The sequence below is a fragment of the Neolamprologus multifasciatus genome, chromosome 23 (assembly GCF_963576455.1).
Source record: "Neolamprologus multifasciatus chromosome 23, fNeoMul1.2, whole genome shotgun sequence".
Classification (NCBI taxonomy): domain Eukaryota; kingdom Metazoa; phylum Chordata; class Actinopteri; order Cichliformes; family Cichlidae; genus Neolamprologus; species Neolamprologus multifasciatus.
Window position 1 is genome coordinate 24905886 of NC_140460.1, and position 17089 is coordinate 24922974.

Below are 17089 nucleotides of genomic sequence, written 5' to 3' on the forward strand. Positions count from 1 at the left end.
GCTGCTTCTCCAGTGAGTCTGTCATCCAGTTTCACTATCTTGCTAGTGTTGGTCCTTGTTGGTATGGAGATCTTGAGGAACCTCCAGCAGATGGAGGACTGGTTCATAGTTAGCTACTTCAAGTTTACTGAGACTGCAGAGCAAAAACAGGATGTCCAACTGCAACAACAGTGCTAATGGATTTGGAGTTTTGGCCAAACAGAATACCTCCCTAGGTATTCTGTTTGGCCAAAAAAAAAAAGACTTGCAGGGAATGTTTGAAAATGCTTTTTTCTCAGGCACTTTAAGGTGCCTTTGAGTGCAAGACACTTAAACTTGAGTGCCTCCCATTTTCACCAATGTACCATGGCCTCATTCTCCAGGACTGTGCACTCAACAGTTGTGAAACTCCATCCTTTTTGTCTACAAAAGGTGAACGTAAAAAACAAAAATCTTACACTGTCTATTAGAGAATGAGGTCTTGTCCACAATGGGAAAGTCATTTAGTTACAAACGTATTCAGAAATAGTAATAATGCTGATGACAAGTTTTGGAGCTCAAGGTGACATCATGAAAAAAAGGAGCAAATTCTCACATTTAAGTCAGAGGAAGAATGGACAGTTTGCTGCATAATCCCTTTGGAATAATGCAAGTTCACAATCGATACATTTTCCCTTATCAGAGCTATGACATAAAGGCGTGAAATGAGTGCCATTCCCCTGTAATCCTCCAACAGTTATAGACTATTGAAGAATATATTCAAGCTCAGCAATTCATGCACTTCATTAACATATCAATAAGTATGGGCTTTTATTCTGAAATGTGGCATATTACAAAGTGTGAGAGGGCTGTCAGCTGTTTGCTGCATCATTAGGTTTGCTCCCCGTCCCTCTTCCCCGCTGTTTTTCTTTCCCTTTCTTTCTCACCTTTCTTTTCCCCAGTCAAGTCTGTCCCGTATTTAACAAGTGAAAATAAAATAAAATAAACAATAAAAGGTGACTCAAATAGACCATTACGGCAAGGCTGGGATGGTCCATTTGGTAAAGTAAATCCATTGGGCATCTTTCTTCGCCTTTAGACAATAATTCTGATGGCAAAAGAGCCAAACGGGACAGGCAAAAAGAATCATGTCTCTCAGCCAATCAGAAGAAGTCGCCATTTGATTTATTGCTTATTTGCTGGAACAGCCATCAACATTATGTCTATGCACTGTAGTAGCCCACAGTGTGACACAGTCTTGGTGTGAACTGGAAGGATTTGAGAGTGCGTGCTCATGCACATGAATGGTAAACAACTCATCTTAGAGCCTGAGGTGGGCTCACAGTGGAAACGGCCATCACATGAAAAATGAAGGCGAAAATAAGGAAGAAAATCCTGTAAAGGGAAAGCACTGAAATGAACCCTAACATCTGCAGTTTGGGTAGGAATGGCTCTGTGAAGCACATGCAGGGCGGCCTTGATGTGTTTTTCTTCTCCAACATTGCTGGCACCCTGAGGGAAGCAAAAATAGTCCTGAGACATTTCCATCACCAAACGGCATTATTCTGAAAGTACTTCTGCGACTGCTGCTTATCCGAGCAGAGTTGATGAAGCGTGCACGCGCTGTTGCTACAGCTCGGTGCGACTGCAGGTCACGGCCGCTGGAGCAGGTTGAGGTGAAACGCCTTCCTAAATGGGACTTAGAAGTGTAGCTGTTGCTCATTTTCTCCTGATGCATTCTGCCTCACTGTTTTGTTTTGTTTTTTTTCCAGGGTAACTTGATTGTAGCTACCTCTCGCTGTATGGCTGTAAGTCATATCATCAGCCCCATAATCAGCCATCCTGCAGAGGAGGAGCGCTCTTTTATGTTTCATAAAAGGCTTTTATTCTGGCGAATACCTTCAGCTCCTGCTGAAGCTTTCCAGCTTGCTGTGTGGACAAAGTGTGTCTTGGCTTTCTTATCTCTGAGCCAGACTTCATCCTTGACTCCACTGAACTCTTTGTTTTAAATGTTCGCAGAAAAATGAAACAAATACACGCACGTCTGTCACTGAAGTCCAGCAATTTCCTTTCATCACCAAGGACAGTTAGAAATGTGTCCCGCTGACCTCAATGGAAAGATTTGTCCACATGGTTTACAGAGTTAGACTGATGTATTATAAGGGTTGTTTTTTTTTTCCTGTGTGATCTAGCTGAATGCTGCTGCAGAAAAACAGCCTTTGACCTGTTTTGACCAACAACAACCTAAAAATGTCTGATTGCTAAGCTCTTTGAACTGAATTACACTTAAAGTCTTTTTGAAAACTGATAAATCTCATAAAACTAGCCTGTGTCTCAGGCCTAAAAGCTCACTTTAAAAACATATTTAAAGATTTAAATAATACACTATACGTGCAAAAGTATTGAGCCAGCCTTGAGCTATTGTCTTGAGCAATAGCTCAATAGCTCTAGAGTGTGACCAATTTGGTCGCAAATGCGACCAAATTTTTCAGTGGTGCGACTAAAAAAAAATATTTGGTTGCACCTGTGCGACCAACTGTTTGGGTAGCAAAAAAAAAAAAAAATCTGCAACCTTCCCTGTGGTCAACAACAGACACACATTATGCCCCTATCGTGGACTAAACCAATCAGAGATAGTAAGGGGGCGGGACCTCTCTGATTGGCCGTGGTCCAGTTGAAAGTGCAGGTGGATAGAGGGAGGTGAGTAGCTTGAATAAAGCGATATCAATTCATTAAATCCTGAATCGACTTTTAAATATAACTGTGTTTTGCCAGAAACGCCCGATTCTCAGATTAAAGCTCACAAAACCATTTCAACAACAACCAAACAGCAAATGAGAGCAGGTACACGGATTCCACACAAAGACGTAAACACAGAACGGACCCGACGCATCAGAATCAACTTTGTCTTTCTCGGCTTTCTCACCCGACGGCCCGTAGACGGACACGCTGTCGGAGCTTAGCGATTCTGATGCGTCCGGTCCGCGCTGTGTTTTACGTCTTTTTGCGCTGATTCTGAGCTGCAGGTTTTGTCTCTCTCCAACCAAAATTCACCGAGCCAGCAGCAAAAGAAGCAGCAAACTGCGCTTCACATTTGATCAATGTCGTCATGAATTTTGCTGTTTTGCTTCCACGACTATTAAAATCACACTTCATGCACAGCTAGCTCTCTCTCTCTCTCTCTCTCTGTACTTCAGGAACAGTTTCCCGTCTCCAATCTCTGTTTTCTGTATTATTCATTCGCTTATTACCCACCAGTCTACCGTTGTTTACAGCGCTGTCGGCTGTCGTCTTTTTCTTTTCTTTTTCTTTTTTTCACTTAAATAACCTCGGACAAGAAACCCTATTTTTTCTGTTGTTCAATACTGAAGAAATTTAAACTTTATATGCAGAACATTGTAGAATATTTTTAAGGTTATCTGCTATAAAAAGCCAGACCAGGAAAATCTCCTTCATGTTTTTCTGTGTATAATATTTCTGACTGTCTGAGGCTAAGTTGAATCGAATCGGGACTTTGAAAACCGGAATCAAATGGATTATAGAAATCAGTGATGATACCCAGCCCTAGTGAGCAGCCTAGGCACGACAGAAGTGGATGTAGCTGTAATAGGAAAAGAACTATTGCTAACCTTTCTGTTAAGTTAAGGCCTGATCCTTCTGAAATTCATAGCCAGTGCTCTGACACGGTGTCATCAATCTTTGAATGCTGAAAAAGCACAGTGTATCCAGAAAAACACATTATATTATATAAATTATTATAAAATTTGTGTGCGCCTAACTTTTGTGCCGGTACGCCTAACTTTTTAAAGTTAGGCGTACCGGTACGCCCATGGCAAAAAGTTAGTCTAGAGCCCTGCAGGGGTGACATAGTGTTGTGTCTACACATAAAAGACAACTTGGCAAAGAACCTTTTTAAAAATTGTATCTTTAGGCACTTTGTCAATCGCAGCCTGTCACAAAAGCACATAATTTTCACATTTCCCAAGTAGCTGTTACTAAACAAGACAAATAGGGGGGAGCTGAGGTATCCCAAATTACACAAGAACTGGAGTGAAAATCTGTGGCAACAGGTCTGATGGAGTGATGAATAAACATTTGATGTTTTTGGTGCAGATCATCCTAAATATGTACAGAGGAGGTGAAGATCTAAAAACAGTGATCCCAAACACACTGCCAATGCAGTAAAATCATACCTGGATAGAAAAACAAACTGGAACACTATCAGTCATGGATCGGCCTCCCTGAGCCCAGACCTCAACATTATTGAAGCAGTGTTGGGTCATCTTGAACAGAACAAAAGGCAGAAACATCCAAAGAAGAGCTTTAAATGTCCTTCAAGAAGCCTGGAGAACTATTCCTGAAGACTACTTGAAGACATGACAAGAAAGCTGCCTAAGAGAGTTTATGATGGTGCAAAGAAATTTAAAGAACATTTATACCTTAAAAATAAATATACCTTATAAATATACCTTATTTATACTCATTCATACTCTAGGTCAGTCTGATATTTAAATTTTGACTGTAACGTTTTGTGTTCATCACTAGAAGAGGTTAAAGTCTTTAAGTTTCAATTTTCCTCTCTGTAAATTTTACTGCCTTTTTTTGCCCTCCACAGTGGATTTAAGGCATGGGCTTCTTTATAGTTTGATAATTCACAGGGAGCTGGCTGATGTTAATATGAGGTTAAGTATTGCTGAAAACAGCTGGCGGCAGTTGCAGCAGCTGGTGATGAACTGTGAAAATCAGGATAAATTAGGTTTATGTGGCAGAGAAACAGAAAACCCATCTCACAAATCCAAAATGATAGTAAATATTCCTCGTTTACATGCTTCAAATAATTTGTGTTTATGTATCAAAGAGTTTTTTTCTTCTCCTCTCACTTAAACCAAAACATGTTGTTGACTAACTCTGCATTTGGATGATGGTAGCGTTGAAAAACACGAGTCTGATCTCAGTCCGAGCGTAGAAACTGCAGATCGTCTTAGTGCCAGTGTTGGTATGCTTGACAACCTCATCTTTCATCAAATAAATAACCAAAGAGAGATACTTTATCTGAGTGAATACAACTTTGAAAGTTTAAAACTTTACAGATGATAAAAGGTGATAAAATCAAAATAAATATGTTATTGCAGTACTCATCATATCACAAAATGCTAAAAACTACAGTAAATTCGTGTCGTGGGTGAAATATTGCGATAGTATTGTATTGTGGTGTGTCTGGTGATTTCTGCTTCTATTGCCATCAGTGATTCCAGTGAGGAAAACATTACTACACAATATGGAAGACAACCTGGAAGTTTGAATCTTTCTTGGCAGGCAGGTTTTTATATATATATATAACAATGAATGGACAGATTTCCAATATCCAAAATGTCTTTTCTTGTTTTGGACTTAAGGTTATAAACTAAAATTCAGGTAATCATAGCTTCTGTGGGTTTGGATAAGGTTTGACTGCACAACAAGATGGCTCAATGAGTAGATATTTCAGTATTTAACCAGCTGCCTGAAGTGGTGCTTAATTTTTATGTGCATTATACCGCTAGTCATTATCTTTTATCTTCCAGAACAAAGGCGTTTGACTTTGGTACTAAATTTACATCTTTTATGGTTTTGCCTCATAGCATTGGTTTTTTTATTGCACAAATGAGACTGAGTATTATGATTCTGTCACCATTTGTTTGCCTAATTTGTCTGTTCAGTTGATGAGATTTTAGGGTGTATTTGTCATCATACCCTGAACACAGCTCATGGACTCCTTAAAACTCTCCCTGGGCTTTATGTCCAGACTCATCTGGACCTTATTGCCTCCTGTTGTGAAAAATTCCTGCTGCAAGGTTTTCCCCAGAGAGCGGTGAATTGTGTTAATCACGCTGCAGGAACAAAAGACCTGAGGCTTGAATTACCAGATCTTCTCCTCAAAGGAAAAAATAGCTCGTCTTATGTAATTGTTACTCAACAAAACACTGAATGAGAACCAGCAGCTTCAAAATCCTCGATTAACAAACAAGGCATTTATTGTTTTCTCTGGCTTTTACTTTAGCTGGATGAGACCTGCAGGAAAGAATGCCAGATCCACAGTAATCGGTGTGTCCGAATCAGGATGCAACCAGCAACACAGGGATTATATGACTAAATATGTTGTGGGTTTCTGAGAATCAAATTCAGGTCATATTAAAGGTCACTTGTGTATGTTAATGACTTCCTTGGAAAGATGTGTGAGGAAAGCAGGATGAACAAAGACGGGTTGAAGATTGATGATCGATGATGGGTACAAACTCTGGAAGTAAGTATCTACATCTTGATGGGATGTCATTGGTTCTTTGTGCTGCCCTGTGGTTTCTGTTATAAGAGAGGAGGGTGGAAATTATCCTTTGAGGGAACAGTGTGAGAGCTGATAAAGTGAAGAAGAAGAATTTTAGACATGAGTTGGTAAGAACAGGTTCCTTCAGCGTAAAAAAAAGATTCTCCTCGACATCAAACGTTTATTAAAAGTTCTAACTCGTGTAAAGGTGACAATACTGGTGCACGTTTTACATACCCTAAAGCTTGCTTGACTTTGAAATGTAACTATAGGCTGCAACAGCTTGCACAAACAAGTGGGACTGCTTTCTGCTTCACTGATTGATGCCTCTCGTGTCTGTCAGTAGATAAGTGGTGAGGCTTTTAGCTTAACCTTTAAAGAGCCAGCCTGGCAAATTATAGCACACAGGTATTCCAAGTCCTTTTATAAAATTAAACATAAGCAGCAGCCAGGTGCTGCTAATCAAATGCACTTGATTAACTGAGTAAGTGTGAGCACCTCTATGAAAGCAGAAGGTTTGGCAGTTTGCTGGTCTGAAGCATCCAGGAATGGACGTCCCAGCAGACCGTCAGACTGTGCAGTGCCCAGAGAAAGTGCAAAAATACAAGAGCTACATCTTAGACTCTAGAGACCTCAGTTAGCATGTTAAATGTTAAAGTTCACGACAGCTCGATTAGGAAAAAGACTGAACAAGTATGAGTTGTTTGGAAGGAGAAAGGTTCATCTTGGTAAAAAGAACATGGGAACACAGCTTAGGTTTTCAAAGTACAGACAGAAAACAAAGTGGAGATGTTTGGATACAGTACACAAACCCAACTCAGCTTATCAGCACAAACACCTCATACCAGCTGTCAGCACGGTGGTGGAGGGGTCATGATTTGGGCTTTTTTGCAGTCACTGAGTCAGACCATGAACTCCTCTGTATACCAAAGTATTCTGGGATCATATGCGAGGCCATGTGTCTGAATGCCCAGACCAAACTGGGTCATGCAACAGGATAATGATCCAAAGCACAGCACCAAATATACAACAAAATGAATGAAAAAGAAAATAATCAGGGTGCCTCAGTGGCCCAGGCAAAGTTCAGACCTCAACCAGATTGAAAGGCTGTTGCGGCACATACAGCACCTCTCATCCTGTGACAGCTTGTATAGGCTTCAGTCTAAATGCAAACCTAACCAGGAAGTGAAAGACAAACTAAAAATGTATTTGTCTGAAAACAAAGTGCCAAACAAAACTACTGAATCATGGAGTCCAAATCACAGACTCCAGGCTTTTACTGTTGCTAGTTTGAATTAATGCCATTAAACACAGTGTTCATTTTGTAAATTATATTCCCTTTTAAGGTGAATACCTAGTGACTGACTATTAGGCATATAGCTTTTCCTCAGTTTGTGACTCATCATGCCTGGTTTCAAAAATCAAAATGCACAAATTCAAGATGAGACTTTGCTAAGCAATATTTAATGTCACACTGGCTGGAATTATTTTTTAAATTAAGTCATAAGATTGTTCAAAGAAAGAGCGTGTGCTTAGCTCCCATAATTCTCCTCTCACTCCTAATTAAGGTGCCATGATTGTTCCACCAACATTTGCTTTTAATCCATTTTTTTTTGGATCTATTACTACTTATTTCTCTTCCTGGCTCTTTATTTTCTTTGTGAGCCCACACAGCAGCAGAGTTGAAAAGATTTCTCAGGATTTTTTTCCCCTTTTCGTTCTCATTTCTGTTGCTTTTTCTCCACAGCAGCAGTCATTACAGGAGGCCTGAGATGCAGCAGGAGGTTGAAACAAGAAAGAAAGAGTGAGGGGGCAAAATATAAAAGGAGGAACAGAACAAAGTAGTAGTTTATGAACTATCCCCCAAACTCCCTTTGCGTTAAATTGCTCAGACTGCTGCGCAGTTTATCATTTTAGCCATGTGCACTGGAACAACTTTTCATTTCTCTATGGCATTGTGTGAACGTAGGAGGTTCAGTGATGAAGTTCAAGCCGAGGTTTCCTCTTCAGGGGAATAAAAAAATGGCCAAAGTGGCAGTTTCCCCCCCTTTTTTTTCCAACTGCTGTGTCCAGGGTATGTTGCCAAATAAACGCATCATAATGCACTTCTCAGTCACAGGGGCACATTTGCACCAAGGCAAGACATAAGCAGTTTCAGGCGTGCTGGCACAGCTGGATTTTTTTCCTGTACAACACAATCACAGCAAAAATCTTTTGATGATGTGCACAAACTGCAGTAAGAGCCTCCTGCTACTGCTCTGCAAATATCCCGCTGTCTGCAGCTTTCTCTTGAGTTCCTGCTCTGCAATACTTAAAGCTGATCTGCTTATGTAATCGCTTCAAATATATCCAAATCTTTTTATTATCTCAGACAATTTTCGTTGAACAATAGCTGCACAAACAAAGCCCCGCTAATCTTGCCGTCTTTAGTCTCCAGCATGACCGCACATGTGTTCAGGTAATCAGTTTAATACAAGACAGGGAGAAAATTACACTAGAGAAGCAACAAGCTGCAAACTAAAAGGGGGGAATATGGCAAAAAAAACACTAGAACTTTTTGTCTTTAAGAAAGTCAGAGATTTCTGCTCTAACTTCCCAGCTCCCTAAAAAGGGAGAATATTCCTGCAGAATAAGCCCTCTTGGTTCAGGATTTACAGCAGCCCTCTCCTCCACACTAGCCGACAGGTGTTCCCATGTGAAATGCGAGCACAGGCATTGATCAGGATGGAGCTGGAGGGCTTGGGGGCACCTGACACCAACCCGGCAGATCTTTTTAACGCCCCGTATCGAGTTGCAAAGGCAAAGGACGATACGAGAAAGCCGCCCCTTATTCTTGTCAGCAGGGCAGAGTAGCTCAAAGGCCAGGAGGGCATCTTTTAATAATAGATCCGTGCACGGAGGCGGGGAGAATCACTCCAGAAGGGGACGTAATCAATCCCCTGAACTGAAACCAAGGCCATTAAACTAAAGAGCAATGGCACCACAGCTCAGAAAAATTAGGCTTCTTCATACATGCACAGTCTCTTCCTTCCCCTGTGACAGCCAGTAAAAATCAGCATGTTAATTAAGCGATGAATATTTGAACAGACTGATTAACCAGAACAGGCTGCAGCAGGTTTGTTGGACCTCAAAAGAGAAATGTGTTTGAGAAACATTAGATCCTCTGCAGCTAAGAACCTTACCTCCACACAAACAAAGAGTGGTTTTTTTTCTAAATAGATCCTGGCCAGTTTGTGCTAAGGACCCTGCAAAGAGAAAAGATCCAAGTTCCTGATGAGTCTAATAAAGTAACTTTAATTCCTGTTGGGGAATCAGCTAGAGGCTTCTTCTTCAACCTCTTAACACCCACGGGGTTTCTTGAGAACTACGCGGAGGTAGCCAAGCTTTAGGACTCAGTGGCACAATCCCAGAGATTGGGATTCATCCCCTGGCAAGTTGCCAGGGGATAGCAATTGCTGGTATTTGATTTGTTTTGATTTGCCATTTTATCTCTCACACACAAGGTGTCCTTTCAGTGTCAGTGTTAGATCTTACGATATAATGGTCTTTTTTTTTCTTTTTGTTTTTTTTTAATAGCAACAAAGCCCACATTAATAGGTTGAAGGGTTGGTACTGTAGTAGACCAAGTGGATTTTGTAAGTTAGGATACCTCAGTTCATGTCTCGGTTGGGAGCTTCTTGTTTTACTTTCAGGTTTGGCACCAAGAGCTGTTCACCTAACTTTAAGAAAAGATTGGGTTAATTTGAAACCTCTTAATCACATCAGCCCTGTATATAAAAAATTACTCATTGATTTAAAGTATGATGCCCAGGGGGCCTCATCTGTAATGTTGATAAGAGTTAGGCCAGCCACTTTGACATACTGGGATTATATGACCAAAGCGATAAATTAAAATATATGAAAAATTGAGAAATGTCATGAAACAAGTTTATCAGTTCAGTTTTAATTTTTGTGTTTTCTGGATGCAAAATTACAAACAGAAACTAATTTCTCAGTTCACATTTAGAAATTAAATCTAACCTTCTATTCAGGGTAAAGCTCACTATTGATCATAAAGTAATCTTTGTGTTGGCAAAAGCTGCTTTTGCTCTTTTAATATGAGGAGATTTAATGGTTTTGGCTGAATGTTTATTAAATTTAATGTCATTTTATGATAAAAAAAAACAACATTTGTCTGTTTGCTCATCTGTCTGAGATACTGTTGTCCTTCAGCTTTTTCTGTTTGTATTTCTGTTCTCATCTGCCTGCCTTGTATTCATTTTCTCTGTCTGGCTCTCTTTGCTACCTGTCAGTATTATCATCCACCCTGCTCGTGCTCTCCCCCTCTTTCCCTGCCGCTCTCCTGTCAAAGCTTTTGGAAGAGGAGCTCATTTATCTGACAGCCGCTCGGTCAGCTGTCAGCTCCGTCTGTCCGTCTGCTCCGGGGTGTTCCTGCAGCCCGCTACTATCTCCTACTGGTTCAGTGCTTCAGTCACTCGTGGAGCAGAGCGTTTTCTATTTGTGGTTCATAATCACGTTGTTAGTTAATAAGCTGGAAAAACCAAGCTCGACACTGGAATTGGATGAAGGAATGATGCATCAGTTATTTTGTAGCTTTGACTTTGCTGCTGTCTTGCTATCAGTAGTGGAGTTCCTCAAGGATCCAGTCGTGGTCCTCTAATTTTTACGTTATCAGTACCATGAAATGGTACAATTCCTCAGATGTAATTTTACCAAAAAGTTTAAACTTAATATTGGTATTGTGCATATTTTAGTTTGTAAACGTCATACAAGGTAGGCTCTTTAAATACGGTATGACTTCCTTCCTGCTTTTATGATTTTAGTTGTTTTTATTAATTGACATAGCTGTATCAGTCAAAGTAGTACATTAAAACTGATTTTTTTTCTTTATCATAGGCATTTTTATTAGAGATAAAATAAAAATACAAAGCAGCATTATTTAGTAGAATTAAGTCCAGAAAACAAAAAACACCCCCAAAGACAAAATAGAGAAAGTAGTGAAATGTAAATGACTCCAGCTGGAGCTGAAACAACAGCTGAAAGTGTCCTTGAGCAAGACACTGACCCCTCACCTCCATCTGGTGCACACTGAGCATGTGGTACATATCTGAGAGTTGGATGACTATTATCTCTTTCTAGAAACCAAAAAAATCCAGGACTGCCTAATTCCTTTTAAGTTGCCTGTTGCACTCACCGGTTTCCCTGTTTTCTTATGATCTCATGAACCACCAGGTCCTTCCTGCTTTAATCCTTTCTGGCTTAAAATAACACACCTCTCCTACATTTGTAGGAGCTCCAGCCTTGCATTCAAACACATCATGCCATTTCTAGACAGCACCTGACACGTTTGGATAGCCTGGCCTGACCGGCACTATATTTAGGCTGAGACCTGCGTGAAGCCTGAGTCAGCAGAGGGAGGACGTCACAGTGAAAGGCCAAAGTACTCATCAGGCAGGTGTTAGAGAGAAAATAAATTAACATCTCAGTTTGGTTTGAAAAGACTGACCTGAACGTTGTAGGTGATTCAGGTTAATTAATTTTATGGCAGGCCTGTAATCTGCATTAGGAAAGACTGAGGAGGTAAAGAAGTTTATCCTCCTAGGACCTGGCGTCCACATATGTGGACATCACATTTTGGGATGTCTAGATGAAAATACTTAATTTTTCTCTACAAAGGCCTGATATCCACTTACGAGGACATTTTACTGCCACCGTTCTATCAAAATTTAAAACCAATGTCCTCATACGTGGATCTCATTTGACTCGGAAACAAAAATTAGGTTTAAAAAAAAAAAAAACATCTGCTAATTCTTTGTTTTTACATTCCTCAGGTCCCAATCAACCCAAATAGCAAAGAAAAATTTAAAATGTATGCCATGAAAGAGTTCGGGTCTTAGGAGGTTAAACTAGGTTATTGTAATTACTGGAAGTTACATGGTTCTGGAATTATAAGGTTAAAGGATTAAGTATTTTGGTTTTGCACAAACTGTAAAATAAATCAGATGGATTATTATAGTAAACAAAAACAAGGCTTTTTCTGGGTTCACCAAATTAAATCAAGGACTTTTGTATTTGTTATATTTAACTGCTTTCTTAAAGGTTAAACCAGCAGGGAGAATTAGACCTGCAGTTATTTCTAAAGGGCATGAATTTTATTAACCTTTATGCTCACATTTTTGCAGCTGTTTACAACAATAACTTCCAACAAGAACAATAATAGTAACCTAGTCAAATGGACCTTGACCCAGAAGTGTTATTTTTAATTAAACATGACATGGACTGGGCAATGTATTAGAAACCAAAAAATGCCCCATTTTACTGAAATTTCATTGCAACAACTCAGAATGGTACTTAGTAGTTCTTATAGCCCTTGCGTGCTTGTATGCATGCCTGAGAACATTGGGCATGCTCCTAATGAGACAATGGATGGTGTCCTGGAATAATCTCCTCCCAGATCTGGACCAGGGCATCACTGAGCTCTTGTACAGTCTTTGGTGCAACCTGGCAGTGTCAGATGGACCAAAACTTAATGTCCCAGAGGTCGTCTACTGGATTTAGTTCAGGGGAGTGTGGCTACCAGTCAGTGGTATCAATTCCTTCTTCCTCCAGGAACTGCCTGCATACTCTCACTACATGAAGCTGGACATTGATCCACCACCAAACCGATCATGCTGAACAATGTTACAGGCAGCGTAACATTCTCCACAACTTCTCCAGACCCTTTCATGTTTGTAGCATGTACTTAGAAGGGACCTGCTCTCATAGGTCAAAAACACAGGGCGCAAATGGCGGACCTGCCAATTCTGATATTCTATGGTCAGGCTCAACGGTGCCAGGCAGTGAGCAGAATGCGCACTAGTGGATGTCGTGCCCTCAGGCAACCCTCATGAAGTCTTGTTTCTCATTGTTTGGTAAGAGATATACACACCAGGTCATTTTGTAGCTGTGCTCATCCTGTTCCCCCCTGCCAAAAGGAGCAGATACCAGTCCTGCTGATGGTTATTGGGCCTTCTACGGTCCTATCCAACTTGCCTGGAGTAACCTGGAATCTCCTCCGTGCTCTTGAGACTGTGCTGGGAAATGAAAGACACATATTAATGTACCATCGTTGGACTATCTGTGCAACCTCTGTAGAGTCCAAGTATGACATCATGTTACAAGTAGTGACACTGACCCTACACTGCTATAGGCTCAGTGTCACTACTATAAAGTGTTCCTTTTATTTATTTCATTTTTGAGCAGTGCATTTATATGGAAACTTTATTGTCCATCAAAGCTAAACCACATCTAAGTGTAATATTTCAAATATCTTTCTCTCAGCAACAATTTATTGATGTGTTCACTGGGAAGCTGAGATGTGTAATAAGCTGTTGGTATATATCTTATGCACAAGGACTCATTTGTTGGAAGTGATCATAACCCCAAACTGTCATTTATCAATACGGATGGTTATTCAGTTATATTTTAACCTAAACAGCCATCTTTTTCTAAACACAATGAAGCAACTTTTAGTTCCAAAATGTAACCAAGTAGTTGTTGCTGCAGTCGATTAGTTTTAGTACCTGTTGCCTAAACCTGTCATAGAGTGTAGATAATGGACCCAAATGGAGACTCTTGAGACTGAGGAAATCCAAAAAAGCTAAATAAAACAAAGCCCACAAACATAAATAGAAGTTACACTGTGGATAAAAACAGGAAGAGTTAAAGACATCACAATAAAAGACAAGGGGAAAACTGAGGCCAGACATACAGCCAAGTTGATAAGGGAAATTGGGAGCAGGTGGGTAAACAAGCAAGCATAACTCAAGTGAAACAAGGTACAAGAAGTAAAACTAAACACAAAGCATAAGCGACAAAAGACTATCAAAATATAACAGGAAGTAACAAAACAGCCCAGGTCCAGAAACAGAAATTTGCCAATAAGATGCAGGGAACACAGGGAAGAGTTGATAACTATAACCTATAACTGTCAACAGGAAAAACACTTCCCAAGTAGTTTATCGTACCTAAACTTCACTGGGGTGTTTTTAGAGCCCAACCCTGACCCTGACCAAGAGCTTGTTCCCGCCTAAACCTAACTGAGGCTTTTCAGTGGCTAAACCCAATCGATTCATTGTTGGTCCTTAATCTTACACAGTGGGTGAAAGCAAACATAAAAGCGAAAATTAAACTAAACTAAACAGAGGTCCAAATGGAAAATGAACCATGGCTGGAGAAGCTCATTTTGGCTGCTGGTATTCCCAGTCTCATTCTTTCGGTCATTACCCAGAGCTCATGACCATCGGGGTGACATGGAGTGTGTCACAACCAGTAGAGCTGACTCTTGTTGCACCATGAAATAGTAGGAAGTGCACAAATAAAAACTGTTTATATATCTATAGTAAAAAACATCTCGTCTTTCATGTTAGCTCCGTATCATTACATGTCAGAAATTGCAGAAAGCTATAAGACCTGTAAAATGAAGCCTCTGGGCTGTCTTCTAGCATTTGATATCAATTATTAATCAATTACTCGTAAGAAATGAATAATGAATTAGTTCAGTGGTTTTCAATGGAAACCACTTTCCAGTAGCAGCACAGCGAGAGGTTTTACTTTACCCTGATTACATGTCGGAGGTTTGGTTTCATCTGAGCTGAAGTGAAGTGAAGCTCCTGCAGTTCCTCATCTCATCATTTCCCCTGTTTTTCACTCCCTGACCCTCTGAAATACCCGATTTATGAAACAGAACTTAATTTAAAATGTTATTTAAATGGCTGACTTGTACATCTAATTTGTTTTGGTGGTGTAAGTAACAGTGTTTGTACTCCACAGCTAAAAGTTGTTTTCATTTCTGATCAATCATTTAATTTATATAATATAAATATCCAGTAGACGTGAAAAATCAGCGTCATCTTCCTGGTGAAAACCATTTTTCCATATATATAATAATGATCCAATCACACTGTTTCCTCCAATGAAAGAAGTATTTTATAATTGCAGTTGAAAAGCAAGAGCACGTTTGATTGGTAATCTAGGTGGCTATTCAGTGTCAGTGATCAAATACCCACCACGCTGCAACCTCAGCTCTTCTAGTGGCCACTTGAGGCTGGTATTTTTATAAGTCATCCATTTGGATACAGGAGTTAGCCAAAACCAGTGGATATTTTATATACAGTACCTGAGGAGAACAGTATTAGTATTACCAGACGTCCTATTAAATTTCCAGATATTTGTTACATTATTTGCATGCATGTAAATTTGGATTCACTGTGTTGTGTGGTGAACTTACTTGCCTGGACTGTAACATTAATCCTCTCTCTCCCCCTTTGCTGTCATAAGACTCCAGTTTAACTTTTCTTCCTTTATTTTGATAGAACTGCTCCCCAGTTGTTAGACCTGGCGGTGCAGTAGTTAGCTCCGACACCTCACAGCAAGAAGGTCCTGGGTTCAAATCCCTTGGTATGCTGTGACTGTAGTTTGCATATGTCTGTGAAGGTTCTCAGTCATCGTAGTCTAGGGAGCTTGGAAAGAAAAGCATCTGGACTTTTTTTTAAGTTGCTTGAAAAAATCTTCAAGCAACTTAAACAAGTCCAGCTGCTTTTCTTTCCAAGCTCCTTAGACTGTAGTTTGCATCCTTACTCTGTGCTTCCATGCGATCTCTCTAGAAACTCTAGCTTCTTCCAAAAGACATGCAGTGTGGTTACTTGGTGATTCTGCATTGGCCCATCTTCATGTGTCAGCCAATATTGCAGCACCAAAACACATGTGATGGCCCGGTATGAGAACCACACGGCCAACCACAGGTTTACACAGTTCTCCAAATGATCCGATTTTTACAAAAACCTTTGAAAACCAGGTGCGCAACACCAGTAATGTGTTGTTTTTAATGTGACCGTCAGTAAATCGGAAAGAAACTGCACAACCTCTCACTCCTGTCATGTTGTTTTGGTAGTTTATTGTGTATCACATAAAGCCAATGCTTTAGTGTTACAGCAGAGTGAGTGCAAGCCAGATAATGTGGCAGCAGGCTGTTGCTTATCTTGAATCTGAATGCGAGCGACAGGGAGAGAATGAGAGAAAGAAATTTGATCTTTTTGATTCAGATTAGAGTGTTTTGGTGGCTGGAGACTGTGTGTGTGTGTGTGTGTGTGTGTGTGTGTGTGTGTGTGTGTGTGTGTGTGTGTGTGTGTGTGTGTGTGTGTGTGTGTGTGTGTGAGTAAAGCTTTGAAGCTGCAGCTGACTGACAGGCAGGCAGTAGAAAAAGCTTTATCAAATTTTGTGATGCTCTTGTGTTCGAGGTTTTCTCCTAACGAAGTGAAACAATTTTTTTTTTGGCTGGATAGTTCTCAATTACAAAGCTCTTTTCTTTGAAACGGCTTGCATAACAGCACAAAACTTGAAATCACTTTACAATATGAGGCACAGATATGATAACAGATGTCGTAGAAAAGGTATCAAAATGGTTTTATTCAAGATAGTGGCTCAAGAATCTTTTTGAAATGTACAACTGATGTTCAAAATCTGATATTGTTCACATTTAAAGTAAAGATTGAGCATAAATAAAAAACAGATTTGTTTTATTTGGGTTACATGTTTTTATTATTAAAGGTACTTTTGTATTTACTCTTTGTAGCATGTAATAATATTAAATGTATATTATTAAATATACATTAATAACAAGGTAGCAATGTTTTAAGTAAGTAAAATGTATTTACTTATTTGGCATTTTTCACAGATTAAACACAGGAAATAAAAGTATAGCATATCATTGTAATGTAATACAACAATAGAATACAACATAAAGCAAGAAGTTAACAGAAAAAAGTTTTAAAAGTGCATGCTTCTGTTTAA

The 17089-nt window shown here is 39.8% G+C and overlaps 1 protein-coding gene across 2 annotated transcripts in view; it reads left to right on the top strand.

Moving 5' to 3' along the window:
• The window catches only part of LOC146491665 (SH3 domain-binding protein 4-A-like), a 45799-nt gene that overhangs the window by 13769 nt on the left and 14941 nt on the right, over window positions 1-17089 (top strand). Inside the window, exon 4 of one of the 2 annotated variants that reach the window (XM_085150890.1) lies at window positions 1731-3724. The exons of the other annotated variant lie outside the window; for it this stretch is intronic. Coding sequence (XP_085007016.1) covers window positions 1731-1967 — 237 coding nt within the window. The 3' untranslated portion in view covers window positions 1968-3724. Of the gene's footprint in view, window positions 1-1730; window positions 3725-17089 lie in introns of those variants that run through there. 2 annotated transcript variants of the gene reach the window in all.